At 39.3% G+C, this 13,508-nt stretch overlaps 1 protein-coding gene across 1 annotated transcript in view; it reads left to right on the forward strand.

Moving 5' to 3' along the window:
* Positions 1–8,088, forward strand: part of kcnk9 (potassium channel, subfamily K, member 9) — a 53,590-nt gene extending 45,502 nt beyond the window's left edge. Inside the window, exon 2 of the mRNA XM_075450109.1 lies at positions 5,949–8,088. Within this exon, the coding sequence (XP_075306224.1) occupies positions 5,949–6,832 (884 nt within the window). The 3' untranslated portion in view covers positions 6,833–8,088. The remainder of the gene's footprint in view (positions 1–5,948) is intronic.
* The last annotated feature ends 5,420 nt before the right edge of the window (positions 8,089–13,508 follow it).

Below are 13,508 nucleotides of genomic sequence, written 5' to 3' on the forward strand. Positions count from 1 at the left end.
GCCCCTTTCACACTGCGACACGCTACCTTAGCAGGTCCAAATTGTACCTTCGACCCGCGTCGAGCAATGTGAACGCTTAGCGTGTTAGGTGATCCATGTCGCCTGAAGTCGAGTTCAGGGGGCGTTGCCTAGTGGCAGAGCGTCACACGAAACACATAAAATGCTGGGCGTGCACAATGACGTAGGCACAAGCCATGCGTCGGAGGTAGGGTTAAATACACCTTGAGGACTCGTTTTTGCAATTGTATATGCAGTTCATGGAGATGTTATTTTACGGGGTGTGGATGGTTACAACGTGGGATGCCGCCGAAGAACATATGCGGAGAATACAAGAGCACTATAGTCCCCGACATGTGGCGGTAAATAACGTCCTCTGCTCGGAGGCTGAGGAGCTCGCGGACCTCCTTGTCTCCCCAGTTGGCCATATTAAAAAATGTCTCCAACTTGATGTAGGCTAAAACAGAGTAAAACTTGTCCTCACCTGTCGCTGTTGTTCTGAATCAGCTGTCCATTCTGTCTTTTAAACTCCTCACGTCACGCCCACGTCCGACCCGCGTCGATTGTGTTCACACCAAACTCGGCTCGGCAAAAAGACTAGGGTCCGACACGGGTCGAAAGGCGAGTCGAGTTGACGCGGCAGCCCGGGTCGGTAGTGTGAACGCAACAGCGGACACGCTAAATTCGCGGATTAAACGCGGGTTATTCGTCAGTGTGAAAGGGGCTTCTGAAAGCAGAACTTCAGTCTCAGAGCCCACAAAGTTGTTAGTTTTGCGCCTTAATGCCATTCTCATGACTCAACACTCAACACTTCCTGGCACAGGAGAAAGGAAGCGTAGACTTACATGGTATCATTTTGGGCGTGGAGTATGCAAATTTACTATCCTCGTGCACGTGCACTTAAATACGCACGGGTGGCATTCATCATTTACGCAGGTCGTTTACACACTTTTTCCGAAGTTATGAGCATTTGTTGAATCTGCGTGGCGTGTTCGTACGAGACCTTCATACCAAAAAAGTAAGAGAAATTTAGAATAAAAATACGAAAATGTTCTTGCATGAGGCCCAATGATCTCAAACACAGCAGCAGATCTACAACAGAATGTCTGAAAAAGAAAAGAATCAAGGTGCTGCAATGGTCCAGGGAAGGTTCAAACGTCAGCCAGATTAAAATAGTGTGGTGGGACCAAAAGAGAGTCGTGCAAAAATGAATTCTGCAAATGTCAACACTAATGGCGTGTTTCCACTATGCAGTCCGGTACGGGTCGGGTCGGAACGGTTCGCTTATTTCAGTGAAAGCGTCCTTATCCATTACCATCTTCGTAACCCTTCAGTTTGGGGTACCCAGCACACAGGACCGGTTCCAGGCTCTGCTTCGTTGTTGGTGAGGAGGCTGTGCAGCGGGAGCTCGATGTTGCTGTGCCAAACAAAGTTTTCCAGCTGATTGCCACAAAAATGGCAGAGAGTGGTTTCAACCGGACCGAGAGCCGGTGTCGCATTAAGCTGAAGAAGCTTGGAGGTGGTTTGAAACTATGGATGTTATTTGTTATTTGCTGTTTTTGCTATTTACCCTTCGGCACGCTCTCCGCCCACCCCTGAGGGTCCCCTTTGTACAGTGGGAATTCAAAGCTGACCCCAAAGCGACCCGACCCGTACCGTACCGTTCCGAACCGACCCGCGCTGGACTGCATAGTGGAAACGAGGCTTATGATAACTCATTTTATACTGTGTAGGTCCAAAAGATCTCTGACCTGTCAGGGAATAGATGATGATGGAAATCAAGTTAGCAACAAATCGATTTGGTGTTGTGGATTGGGCTTGGAAGAGATGCCATCAGATCCCATCAGATTGGCATCTGGGTAGTTTGGAGGCTGGCTGAGTGCCTCAGACTCTGTCATGTTCTTTGAGCAGCCACCCCCCCAGCAGCAGCCCAAAGTAATACCATGCGAATGTCAGAATGTACGTTTTGGATTGTCAAAAGAGTAGAAGGCAAGGCAAGGCAAGGCATCTTTATTTATGTAGCGCATTTTATACCACAGGCAACTCAATGTGCTTTACATAAAGACAAGGCATTTAAAAGAACAGCATAAAGCAGCATAAAAACAAGCAATTTAAAGAGAAAAAAAATAGAATAAAAATTAAAAGCAATCAAAGAAGAGGGGAAAAAGAAAAAATATAAACTCAACCAAGACTTTTGTTGTTGTTTCATGTAAGGAAATTCAGTAACAAATAATGACAGATAGTCAGACAGTATATACTGAATGAGTGCTATTGTAACTTGTTGCTAACATTTTTTTTTGTTTTTTTTCTAATTTGTGGACCACAGATAAACTTGCAGTTGATATGTTTTTAGCATTTCCAAGTGGTGTTATTGTTGGTGATAACAAAGATATTTGTCATTTTCCTAAGAGACTGGAACGGACACAACGTTATCACCACCATCTTAGGTACCTCGGGAAAACTGCCCCTAGATCCAGAGGAAAACAAGTGATATCATCTTCCTTTGTACTGTTTTCCTGTTCCCAGGAAATATAATACCCAACAGACACAATCAGGAATCAATCTGAGAAAATGCCAGGGTAAAAAAATGATCTAGCAGGATCAAACACTTTTCGTTGGGTGCTGTATTGCAGAGTTGTCACATCACTGGGTTACCACAAGTCTATTTCCACTGTGCTGTTTGAGACAAATAGAAACCAGAAGTGACAAAAAGCATAGGAATCCATAAAAATACAACTTCTGAAAATGTTAAATGTCATAAAATGACCTTCACAGGAGAAAAACAACAGCAGAAGTGGCTGTGTTCTGCTGTACTTTCAGTCATTCGTGCATTCATAACATGTGTTCAACTGTTACAATGCGACCGTTACCTTCATGGATACCATTTTGCTGATTGCCTTGGTTTCATATGAACACGTTACGACAAAATTTTAGTTTCATCTTGGTTAGATATATTATAATAACATCACTTGGGCAAAAATAATCATTGTAAGGCCTATAAAACATTCTTTTCTCAATGAAACCACCACACTCATGGATGAGATTTGTACAATTTACATGCAGTTGCTCTTATGATCACATTTTCTTCAAATGTAATCATAGGTAATATCTGCTTGCATGAACATGCAGTACGACCAGTGGGCTCATTTTGGGAGTAGAGTCTCATTGAGTTTGATACTATAACGCATGTTACCCAAAAAATATAAAGTTCAATTGTAACACAATGAAAGTGATTCAAATTGTGGAAAATCAAGACAGGGTACACAGGAATAAAGACTATGATTAAAGTTTTTCATAGTTCCTTTAAAGTAAAATTCGTGCAAGAGTGCAAGTAAGATTACTGAGGGCTATATATCACCTTGTTTTGTAAGTTAGATAAGAGTTAGATTTTTCTTCTGTTTCAATTTGTTCCCTTAGTAGTAAACAAGCAGCAGATTTCTACCACAGATTGGGTTGCGAATGAGGCAGCCTCTTTAATACTTAAGCTTGGAGATATCATCTGGAATTGTAATTGTTCTCTTCCTGGAGGTACAGACAAGGCTAAAGAGCAAACTAATCCTCTAGTTGGTTCTATCTGCTTTGATTGTATCACAAAGAGGTCTGTCACTGCTTCAAGATGCATATAAAAACACAGTTAACTGTTAATGCGCAACATGTTATTCTAGTTACCACAATGACGGAGAAAGCGTGGGGAGTTGTAACACTGTTGCAGTTTGGTGCTGCTGAAGAATTTGATAATTAACTGCTGTATTATTCATAATAGTTTGCATCACTTATTAAATAATTCTGCACTGTTTTTGTTCCTATCTTTTTTTTTGTTGCAGGGAGGTGGAAAAAACTTTGGCCTTAAAAACAAATAACTGCTTGTTTACACATACACAGTTTAAACTCCTATATTCAAAAACCTTTTGCTTTTGTTTGGTCTTGATCATGTCCAGAGGGGTATATCCTCTTCTTTTTGCTACTAAGAGCTCCATTTTGTTATCTTACATGTCACAAACTCTCACTTATGATGGTTCACCAGAGCTCAAAGTGGAATTTAGAAAATTGTGAACTTTTCTTACTTTTTCGGTATTTCTGCATGACCTAAAACATCATCAGGTCCTTACAACAAGTTGTTTTTAAAGCTAAGATTAAAGAAAACTCACATGATCTAATGTGGTAAAAATATAGTAAAACATCATTGGTGCGAGAATGGAGCATTCAAGGCTTGAATTATCAAAATATTACAGTTGGGGGTTTACATATTGAGGAAATAATCCAATATCACACATCTGTGAGTGGCAAAAGCATATGAACTTCAGCACTTAATTTTAGTTAGACATTCTTAAACCATAGGAATGACAAACAGGCATGAGGTCGAGACTCTTGTAGTAGTTAAAGAATCAAAGACAGAGTTTTCACAGCAAGTTTGTTGAAATATAACAAAAGTGGGAATTCAGCACTTGCCGACACAAAATAATTGCCTTAAAAAATGGTCATCACACCATTTTTTTTTACAGTGTGTGAAATTACAACTTAGTGTACAAACGTTTGGAGTTTACAATATCTAGTCAGACTGGACTCATCTTTCAAGTCACCCCACACTTTTTTTTTACATTTTAGCTTGTTTAAACCCCACTTCTGTTTGGATGAGTTTTGCTAAATCACGTGTTTTGGTTTAGGCAATAAAAACTATTTGGTTAGGGTGAGGAAAACATTGTGGCTTGGCCTAACAAAGCTAAGATAAGATACAGAAAGAAAAGATGAAAATTGCAATTCTTGTTCATTTACATGAATTCATACATTTTTGTTTTCAGTCTTCTACTTATACCATGAGCCTTGGCTGGTAACTCAGGAGAGAACTGCATTTTTGCAAAATAAATTAATGTATGTTTCTCAGTACCAGCAAGAAAACAAATTAAATGCTGCTTAACCTCATTTAAACTCCTGAAAAATCTTCAAATCTGTAATTCAAAGCTTGATTATACAAGTGTATTACATTAGTGATACAGTAAGTCCACCAATGAAACTTTTTGGCAAATTTGTGCATTGCGTATGCAAATATATGTGCTCTTGTTGCTTCTGCAAATTCGATAGCTCAAGCAACATCTTTTCTTTTCTTTTTTTCTTTCAGCATAAGTAAAACACATGCTTGAGTGGGCGTGAAGCCAAATGGGAAAAGACAGAATCAATATTTAAGAAAAGGAAAAGACAGAACGTATTCAGGACCTATGAATAAATAAATACATTTAAAAAAAAATGCTGTACAGTACACCAAATATATGATGTCTCCCTTGGAGGGCAGTTTTTGAACTGGTACCCTGCCAGTTGATGGTGGGCGTTTCTTGGCTATGATTTCGGTATTTAATACTCACAGCCATGGGCTGTGTAACAGAAGAGATAATCAATATGACACTTTATTTTTAGCCCTGCAAACTCAAGAGCAGTTGGCTTCATTCATACTCTAATCTCTGAAGTAACTTTGTAGATATGATGCAATGCACATAAAACCCTTTATACTACATTTAAAAATTGAATCAAATGGTGTATGAATCCTATTGTTAGTCCCACAGGTTGATTTGGAAAAATACGTCTTTGTTTGAGTCAGCAGCTTCTGGTCTAAAGATAAAGTTTAATTAAGCTAAAAGCTTCACTGGCTCCCACATGACTCTTTTCCCATCCCTCCTCCAAACTCCTTTACCTCACCGGAAACTTCTGACTAATTGGAAGCCCCTCCCGCCGCAATCTTGGAGCCCAAATAAGATTAATGAGCAGGCACATTTCTGTGCCATGCACCTATTCAATACCTCTTTTGGCAACACTCGTGGACTCTTTGTGAGATTTCTTGCTTGTAAACAAAAGCTGACCGAGGGCTCATTTTTAGCAGCGGATCCAGGTAGCGGCTGCTGCTTCACAGGAAAATCATTCCTGCGTGACTAATTTCTGCTGTTTGTCTTCTATTTTCTCAGGTTATGGACATGCGGCACCAGGGACTGATGCAGGAAAGGCCTTCTGCATGTTTTATGCCGTCCTGGGGATCCCTTTGACTCTTGTCATGTTCCAAAGTCTGGGTGAGAGAATGAACACTTTTGTGAAGTACCTCCTGAAACGCATCAAGAAGTGCTGCGGCATGAGCATCACTGACGTATCCATGGAGAACATGGTGACGGTGGGATTTTTCTCTTGCATTGGCACGCTGTGTATCGGGGCCGCCGCCTTCTCCCATTACGAGGACTGGAGCTTCTTCCAGTCCTACTATTACTGCTTCATCACATTAACAACTATAGGCTTCGGGGACTTTGTGGCCCTACAAAAGAACCGGGCCCTCCAGAAGAAGCCTCTGTATGTGGCCTTTAGCTTCATGTATATTCTGGTGGGCCTGACGGTCATTGGAGCCTTCCTCAACCTGGTGGTGCTCCGCTTCCTGACTATGAACAGCGAGGATGAGCGGCGGGATGCTGAGGAAAGGGCCTCGCTCGCTGGCAACCGGAACAGCATGATTATCCACATCCAGGACGAATCACTGCAGCGGGGGCGACGGCGACGCGAGCCATACAAGGCAGAGGTGACTGATCTGCAGTCAGTGTGCTCCTGTATGCACTACCACTCGCATGACTTCAGCAGCTCTGGGGGAGGGATTGGAGGCCTGGGCTGTACCTTCTCCCATCAGAACTCTTTCAGCTCACAGCTGAACCCCAATCAGTACTTTCATTCGGTTTCCTACAGGATTGAGGAGATCTCACCCAGCACCTTGAAAAACAGCTTCTTCCCTTCGCCCATCAGCTCAGTGTCACCGGGCCTTCACAGCTTCACAGACAATCACCAACTCATGAGGAGAAGGAAATCTATCTAAACCTAATCACTCATGGGACAACTGAGTTTCCATGTTTTATACACAAGGTCAAACATTTCCAATGCTGCTCCTCACCAGATCTGACTTTAGCACTTTTTTTGCAGTTTGGTTGTATGTAATATAAGTATTTCTGGGAACCGATAAAGAACACTTTGAAAACAGCAAGCGTGGACACAATGGGATGCAAAGCATGAAGCATGGATGTCTATTTTTTTTCATGAGATTTCACCATTTAAAAACACCACTATGGACAATGAAACCTACTTTATCACAGATTTACAATACAAAATTGATATATCCACTTTGGTTACATACCAAATGATGCACACTGGGGAAATGCTATTTTTCAAAGGGAGTATGCTTGTTTTACCTAAACTTGAAAAAGCATTTATTGTTATTATTGTTATTATCATGTATTATTCCTTTGCCTCACTGCAGAGAGAGAATTTAAAATGACTTAAATCATCAGGTATTGTTTCCTATAAGCAATCATATATTTCAGTGGTTTCACCGCACATTAAGCCAAAATATTGTTGCCAATATTAGCATGTGAATTAGATGTCATATACTAGTATTCCATGGTTTTGTGACTTTGTTTAGTCTGTCTTTAAAGCAGATCTATAAGTGTCTATTTGTCTTTGATTCAAAGGATCATACTGCTGTTAAAGATCATTCCTGCTCATCTGGAGAGATCAGCTGTGCTTTATTTTAACTCACAGCGTGTCAAAGTTAAAGCTGGCATAAAAGAAAAGCCACCCTCAACACTATGCTGTTGAACAAATTTTCCTGTTTTGGGGTCTAATCATCCAATAGGTTGACTGGGTATTTTTCTTCAGCAGCATTCAAATAGGCCTGAAATTGAATCAAAATGGGCAGGCTACTCTTTCGACAGGTATTCAGTAGTTCTATAGGGATAGCTCCAGTGATGGGAATACATGCAAAGTTCAGAGCATTCAAGGCAGTCATTTGGTTATTTATATCTTCTAAACTCTGGGGACACATGAGAATGGTTATCATAGAGAAACTTTTTGTCCAGGTATCTTTCATTTTACCCTCAAAAGCTGATTCTGCATCCAGCTGCAAAGTCAATTTTAGGTCAACATTTTAAGTGATCCAGGCCAGATTCCATCACTTAAAGGTGGGGTAGGGGTTCTTTTTCTGGAGCATTTTTTTTTTTACATATTTCTTGAAATACTCTTCACACCCCCATTGCAACCAATTAATTAAAAGTTTTGACACAAAAATGAAAAGTTTTAGTGGCCTCTAGAACGTACAATCCAGGAAAAACACTATCCAATCATACTGTTGATCATCATAACGATGATGCCGTCTATCAAACTGCAATCTGCTCCTCCTTCCCCCTGTGCGCGTACCCTTCTTCATGAACGAATTACGTGTTCAGAAGCTTGGCAGGAAGCTAAACTAGAGCCAGCTTGGCTAGCACCTAGCATTATTAAACGTATAGTTAGCATATACTAAATACGGCAACGATCTATGCTTGCTGTCAGAACAGCGCTCGTGCACCTTCGTGCTCATGCACTTTCATGTACTCTTGAGGCGTGGCTTCGGGGGGAAAGTGAAGAAAAGGGTTGGGACTTTTGACCTGTGTATTTTCAAAATGCAGCTTCGCTGGACTCAAAATCCAGGATCTCCTACCCTACCTTTAATTTGCGGTGAATTAAATTAGCTGTATAGTGTCGTAATTAGGTGGTGGTGTAGTCGCACATTCTATTTGAACTCGGAAGTTGGACTTTCTAAGTTCCAAATCAGAAACATTTGATGGAATACCGCCCAAGGTCAAAATTCTGACACAGAAAATAACAAAAGAACATCACTAGCCCCAATCCCAAACTCCAACATGGCTGCCCTGAGCATAACAAGTAACAATAGCTGTAGAAATAAATATTTTATTAGCACATCTGTCAATTCGTGTCTTGTTAAAAACAATAGCATACATTGTACTGTTCAATCTCTATCAGTGCCCACTTTGCCACAATGTTAGTATTTATAAAATAGAGCATAAAGTTTCATAATCATCTTGTATGGCTAATAGCTAGCTTGGTTGGTTAGCACAACAATTAGCAAATTCTACTGATTTTCTGACAATAAGACAAGTTCAACTTGGGTGTGACGTCCTTCCCAGCTAATAGTTCCAACTTCCAGTACAAATGAAATGCAACCTACGCTACGTCACACAAAGAGCAGTCGCTAGCCGGGAGCAAAACTCAGAAGAAGATAGAATCTAGGCCAAATGTGGGATGAATGTAGGCAATTATTTTCAACTGGGTGTGTTATTTTTATTCTTTCGCGTCACTCGATATTGGCCATGTTTATTTTTAAGATGCACAAACAGTTGAGATCGTGTTCATGAAATTTGTCTATAAACCTCTTTTCGAAAAAGACAAAAACCAGCTCAAGCAAAAGGTAAAACTTTTTTGCTAACTTATAGAACTATTTTTTAAATTTTGCCATATCCTTCAATATCTTCAGAATAGGCAGATGGAAAACGTCTAAGAAATTTCTAAGTTCAAGCAACTTCATCTAGTGAAGCTATTATGTCATCACCAGTGTTTTAGTCCCAGTCCAAACTGAAGCATTAGCAGGAAATTTTGGCCAGCACCAACTAACTGAGGTCTAAGAATCTAGCAAAAAGAGGTAAATTTGCAGTTCCATCGATTATAAATTGACTCGAATGAAATGGGGATCAAAAGGTGGATTTTGTTTTTCGTACCAAAGTGCAATTAAATTCCTCCACTTGTGTGTAAAGGCAGTGAGTCCGTGTTAAACAAAGCACATGCATGGCCATGCTCCAAGCCCTCCACAACAGAATTTGCATGCCTGGAGGACTTGACTCGGAGTCTTTTGCTGAAACCTGCTCAGATCAAACACAGCACTAAGAGCAGAGCTCCTGGTGGTGACGGGGAAGCATGTAGATCTAAACTGACAACTCATAAAGTTTGGATGCCCTTTGGAGCCATCAGGGAAACATGTGATAAACGCATCAACACGGAAACAAGCTGAAATGGTGCGTGTGAGTTCATTTGAGGAGACAGTTGAAGAATACAGATAAGGAAAGCTCAATAACATCAGGATGATCCTCTTAGTCTGTGTAAAATATCAGAAGATGAAAAGGGACATGGATAATTCTTTTATGTTTGAGAGAGATGAAAAGTGTATGAACTTATGATGTGGAATGGGAAAATAGTTTCATAATAAGTACATTTCTTATTGGCAATCAATTAAGAATGATTTACATTAGGTATTTCTTTTTCCAAAGTCCAGCAGTTGTCAACCTGCCTTTTTATTTTCCATTCAAACTAACTGTACAATCGTGTTCTCCGGTTTAAAAGAATCACTATTTTCTTCCTTTCACTACAAATACACCAGTCCCATAAGTGCAAAGCGCATCAACCAAACTGTATAATGTACATATATATAACAGATCCGCATTTCCAATTTGTAGATATTTTCATCATTTTGCTGAGGCCTGCGATGTGTTTTTTGCAGATATGCACATGAGAAGTCCGTCTGCAGCTGAGACACTGATTGTGACAGCCCCCCCCCGATTAGAAAATATATGTCCATTTCTGGGTGTTCAAGCCGACAAAGGCGTTTTGTTTGCCCAGTCTTCTTTTTCTGAATTAATTTTCTGTCTAAATTAATCCAGATAAAACAGCTAAATGTAAATTCAAGTTTGAATTGTTAGTAAAGACCGGGGCTACGGGGACAGGTGTTTTTCTTGCAGTTACACGGGGCTCAAAGCTGCAAGTGTCATTCATCTAAAACAATAATTTGTTCTGGAAAAAAATCATGAACTTAACTTTAAAGTTTAAGTTGTACCTTCAGTATTCTTCGTAGCCTAATGTTTAACAAGCTTTATTCAATTTCCTGGCTAGCATAGCATGCTGCACAAGTTTAATAGCACTCTGTTTTTGGGCGAATGCATTTCATAATCAGTGGGATAAATGGCGGGATTTATGAAACGCCATAAATCCCACTCAGTTGGGACAAAAGCAACCAGGTGTGCAGTCCAAGATAAGCCCTAAAGGCATTGTTTCAGTATTGGAACTATACAGGCTTGTCTTGAATATCCTGTACAATATGTTTATAATAACCTTTGCGATTAAAAAGGCCTTTTCATGGCTGAAATGCATATGTATTTTTACACATTAGCATACGTGCCTTCAAGAAACAGCAGTCAGTGTTTCTATTGAAGTGGGCACGTTTGCATTTGATGGCTGGAGGTCTGTTTGTGCTTTAGCAAACCTATTGCAAGGCGACAGTGGGGCTTTATGGAGGGAAGGGTAACAATAAAGCAGATGTGTTCAACATATCGTCAGTCCTGAAAAATAAATTTATAATACAACACGAAAATCAGCATGCAGTCTTATATCTACCTTCTACGACAACTGTAAAGCAGATGGAGTCCTTTTGTTATTCTTAAGAAGGCAAACTGCAATCGTATTATAATGGCTTAAAAGATAATTCCAGTTTATGACAACTTGGGTCTCATTTTCCTTGTTTTGACTGAAATAACGACACTGTACATGCAGAGGTAACTGGGGAACTTTGGGGTGGCCACAACCCCATTCACAATGAAGACAAACAGTTCAAGAAGTTTAAGCAGTCAGATATTCAGAATGGTTCAAATAATAAAACCACACAACATTAAGGCAACAAATCCCATGGGGGAAAAAAATGTATGTGCAAATCTAAAGCTTTATATAGTATATTTTCTGATACTTTCATTTTTCTATTTTTCTAAGATAGTGAATCAGTGTATATAGTCCCACACAAATTTTCTTTTCTTTTCTAATTTTTTGAGTAACTTGCAACTTGTTTTCAGCTACGCAGTCGTTGCCTCTACTTTTTAAGCTGGATCACTTTATTTTTTTTTTCCTTCTCTTTAAGTCATGGTGTCTTTAAACTTTGAAATACTCTGAGTCATAGATAAAAAAGATCTAATAGCCATCACCATCTTCCAAGGCAAACATCTGGCTCCTTCGTTTGTTAACTGCTTTGCGATGTTTAGTGGCTAGTTAATAACATTGGTCTTCTTCAAACTTTCAGACTAAATCTAAATAGTTGTTTGATTAAGGAGAGTATGGACAGCTAAAAAAAAACAAAAGGAAGAAAGATGGTGTGATTTCAACTGGATTTTCATAAATGTGTCGAAGTATAGACACTCCAGCTGCTCAACATGCATTTCAAAATGATGTTTTTATTATTTGCAATGTGACACACAAAAATAACATAACAGCCAGAGTTCTGTTCTGCAATGAATAATATTATACTATAATACTAGCAGGTCACTATGTAGAACAATGCAGAAAACAGCAATCAATGAACAGACGACAACACTGACTAACACTGAAACTGGAAAGCTGGGGGGTATCTATGGTTTGATGATGTCCAGACACACAAATCTGAAGTGATCACCTGCGAACGTCTGATCTGTATCACCTGCTGTCCAAAAAAGCCTTAGACCGCCTGCTCTTTCTTACAGAGCAGTTGGAGAAAAAGCCGCACGCTACATCTTGTAACATCGCTGCTGAGAGTGGCCCGGAAAAGGATAAGAATGATCCAAAACAGATTAAAAAAAATATGAGAATAAAGGAAGAAAGTTACAGGAGGTAACCGTGAAATCTTCACCAAAATTAAAACCTTTGTATTCATGCTCATAGTCATTAAATGTGCTTTTATTTTCATGTCAGCCAACATGATTTTTACAGTAATGTATAGCTGTATCCCTCAAACATGAGCACCTAAGATTCTCAGAATAATTTTAATTTGGAATGTTATGAAAGTGTCTGTTTTACACAAACCGTGGCACAAACCCCAGCCAAAATACTTTTAATGCCTATTAAGTCTCTATGTAACCAGTGACATTTAAACTCCTACTTATGATGCCTATACTTGAATTAAATGAAAAACAAAGTAAGTAAACTAATATCAGAACATACTTGAACAGGAAAGGAACTATTCAATGTATTTACATATTGTCAGTTCAATCATCAATGTCATCCAATTAATTAACCAAATAGTTCCAAATCACTTTAGCACAGTCTGATTCAACATAATTTCAAAATGCCAATTTGAAAGACGTTAACTAGAAAACTAGAAGAAAACCAACGGATCATGTTGAATCTTCACTTTGATTAAACCCCCCTGACCTGCCTCGTCTCGTGTAGCCTCACTACCAAACTCATCTTATTTCCAAATTCAAATCCTTCAGCTTTTTTATCTATAAATCACTCCTTTTTGACAAGTTTCACAAAATGCTGTGAGACTGTAGTCCTCTATGCAGCAATTTCCAACGTGCATTAAAAAAAAAAAAGATTAAAATAATTTAAAAAAAGAAATTTGTGTTAAAGGACATGATGGAACAGATTACGACACACATTCAGATACTGTTACATGGTCAAAGGTTCCATGATCATACAGAAATATTTACTAATGCAGGAATTGAGATTTTAATTTTTCAACAGGCCGTGTGTCACTAACTGTGTACAGAAGACAGAATAAACATCTTTGGCTTTCATCTCCACATGGGATTTGTTGGTGATGTGAACATTTTACATGTGAAGAAATTTCAAGATATGTGAAACTCTCTTGGGAAAGTGAAAAAAAAAAAGTGGATAAACTTTTGGCTTCTTAAAACTGATTTCATCATCTG

This window comes from Odontesthes bonariensis, chromosome 18, assembly GCF_027942865.1.
Source record: "Odontesthes bonariensis isolate fOdoBon6 chromosome 18, fOdoBon6.hap1, whole genome shotgun sequence".
NCBI classification, from domain to species: Eukaryota; Metazoa; Chordata; class Actinopteri; order Atheriniformes; family Atherinopsidae; genus Odontesthes; species Odontesthes bonariensis.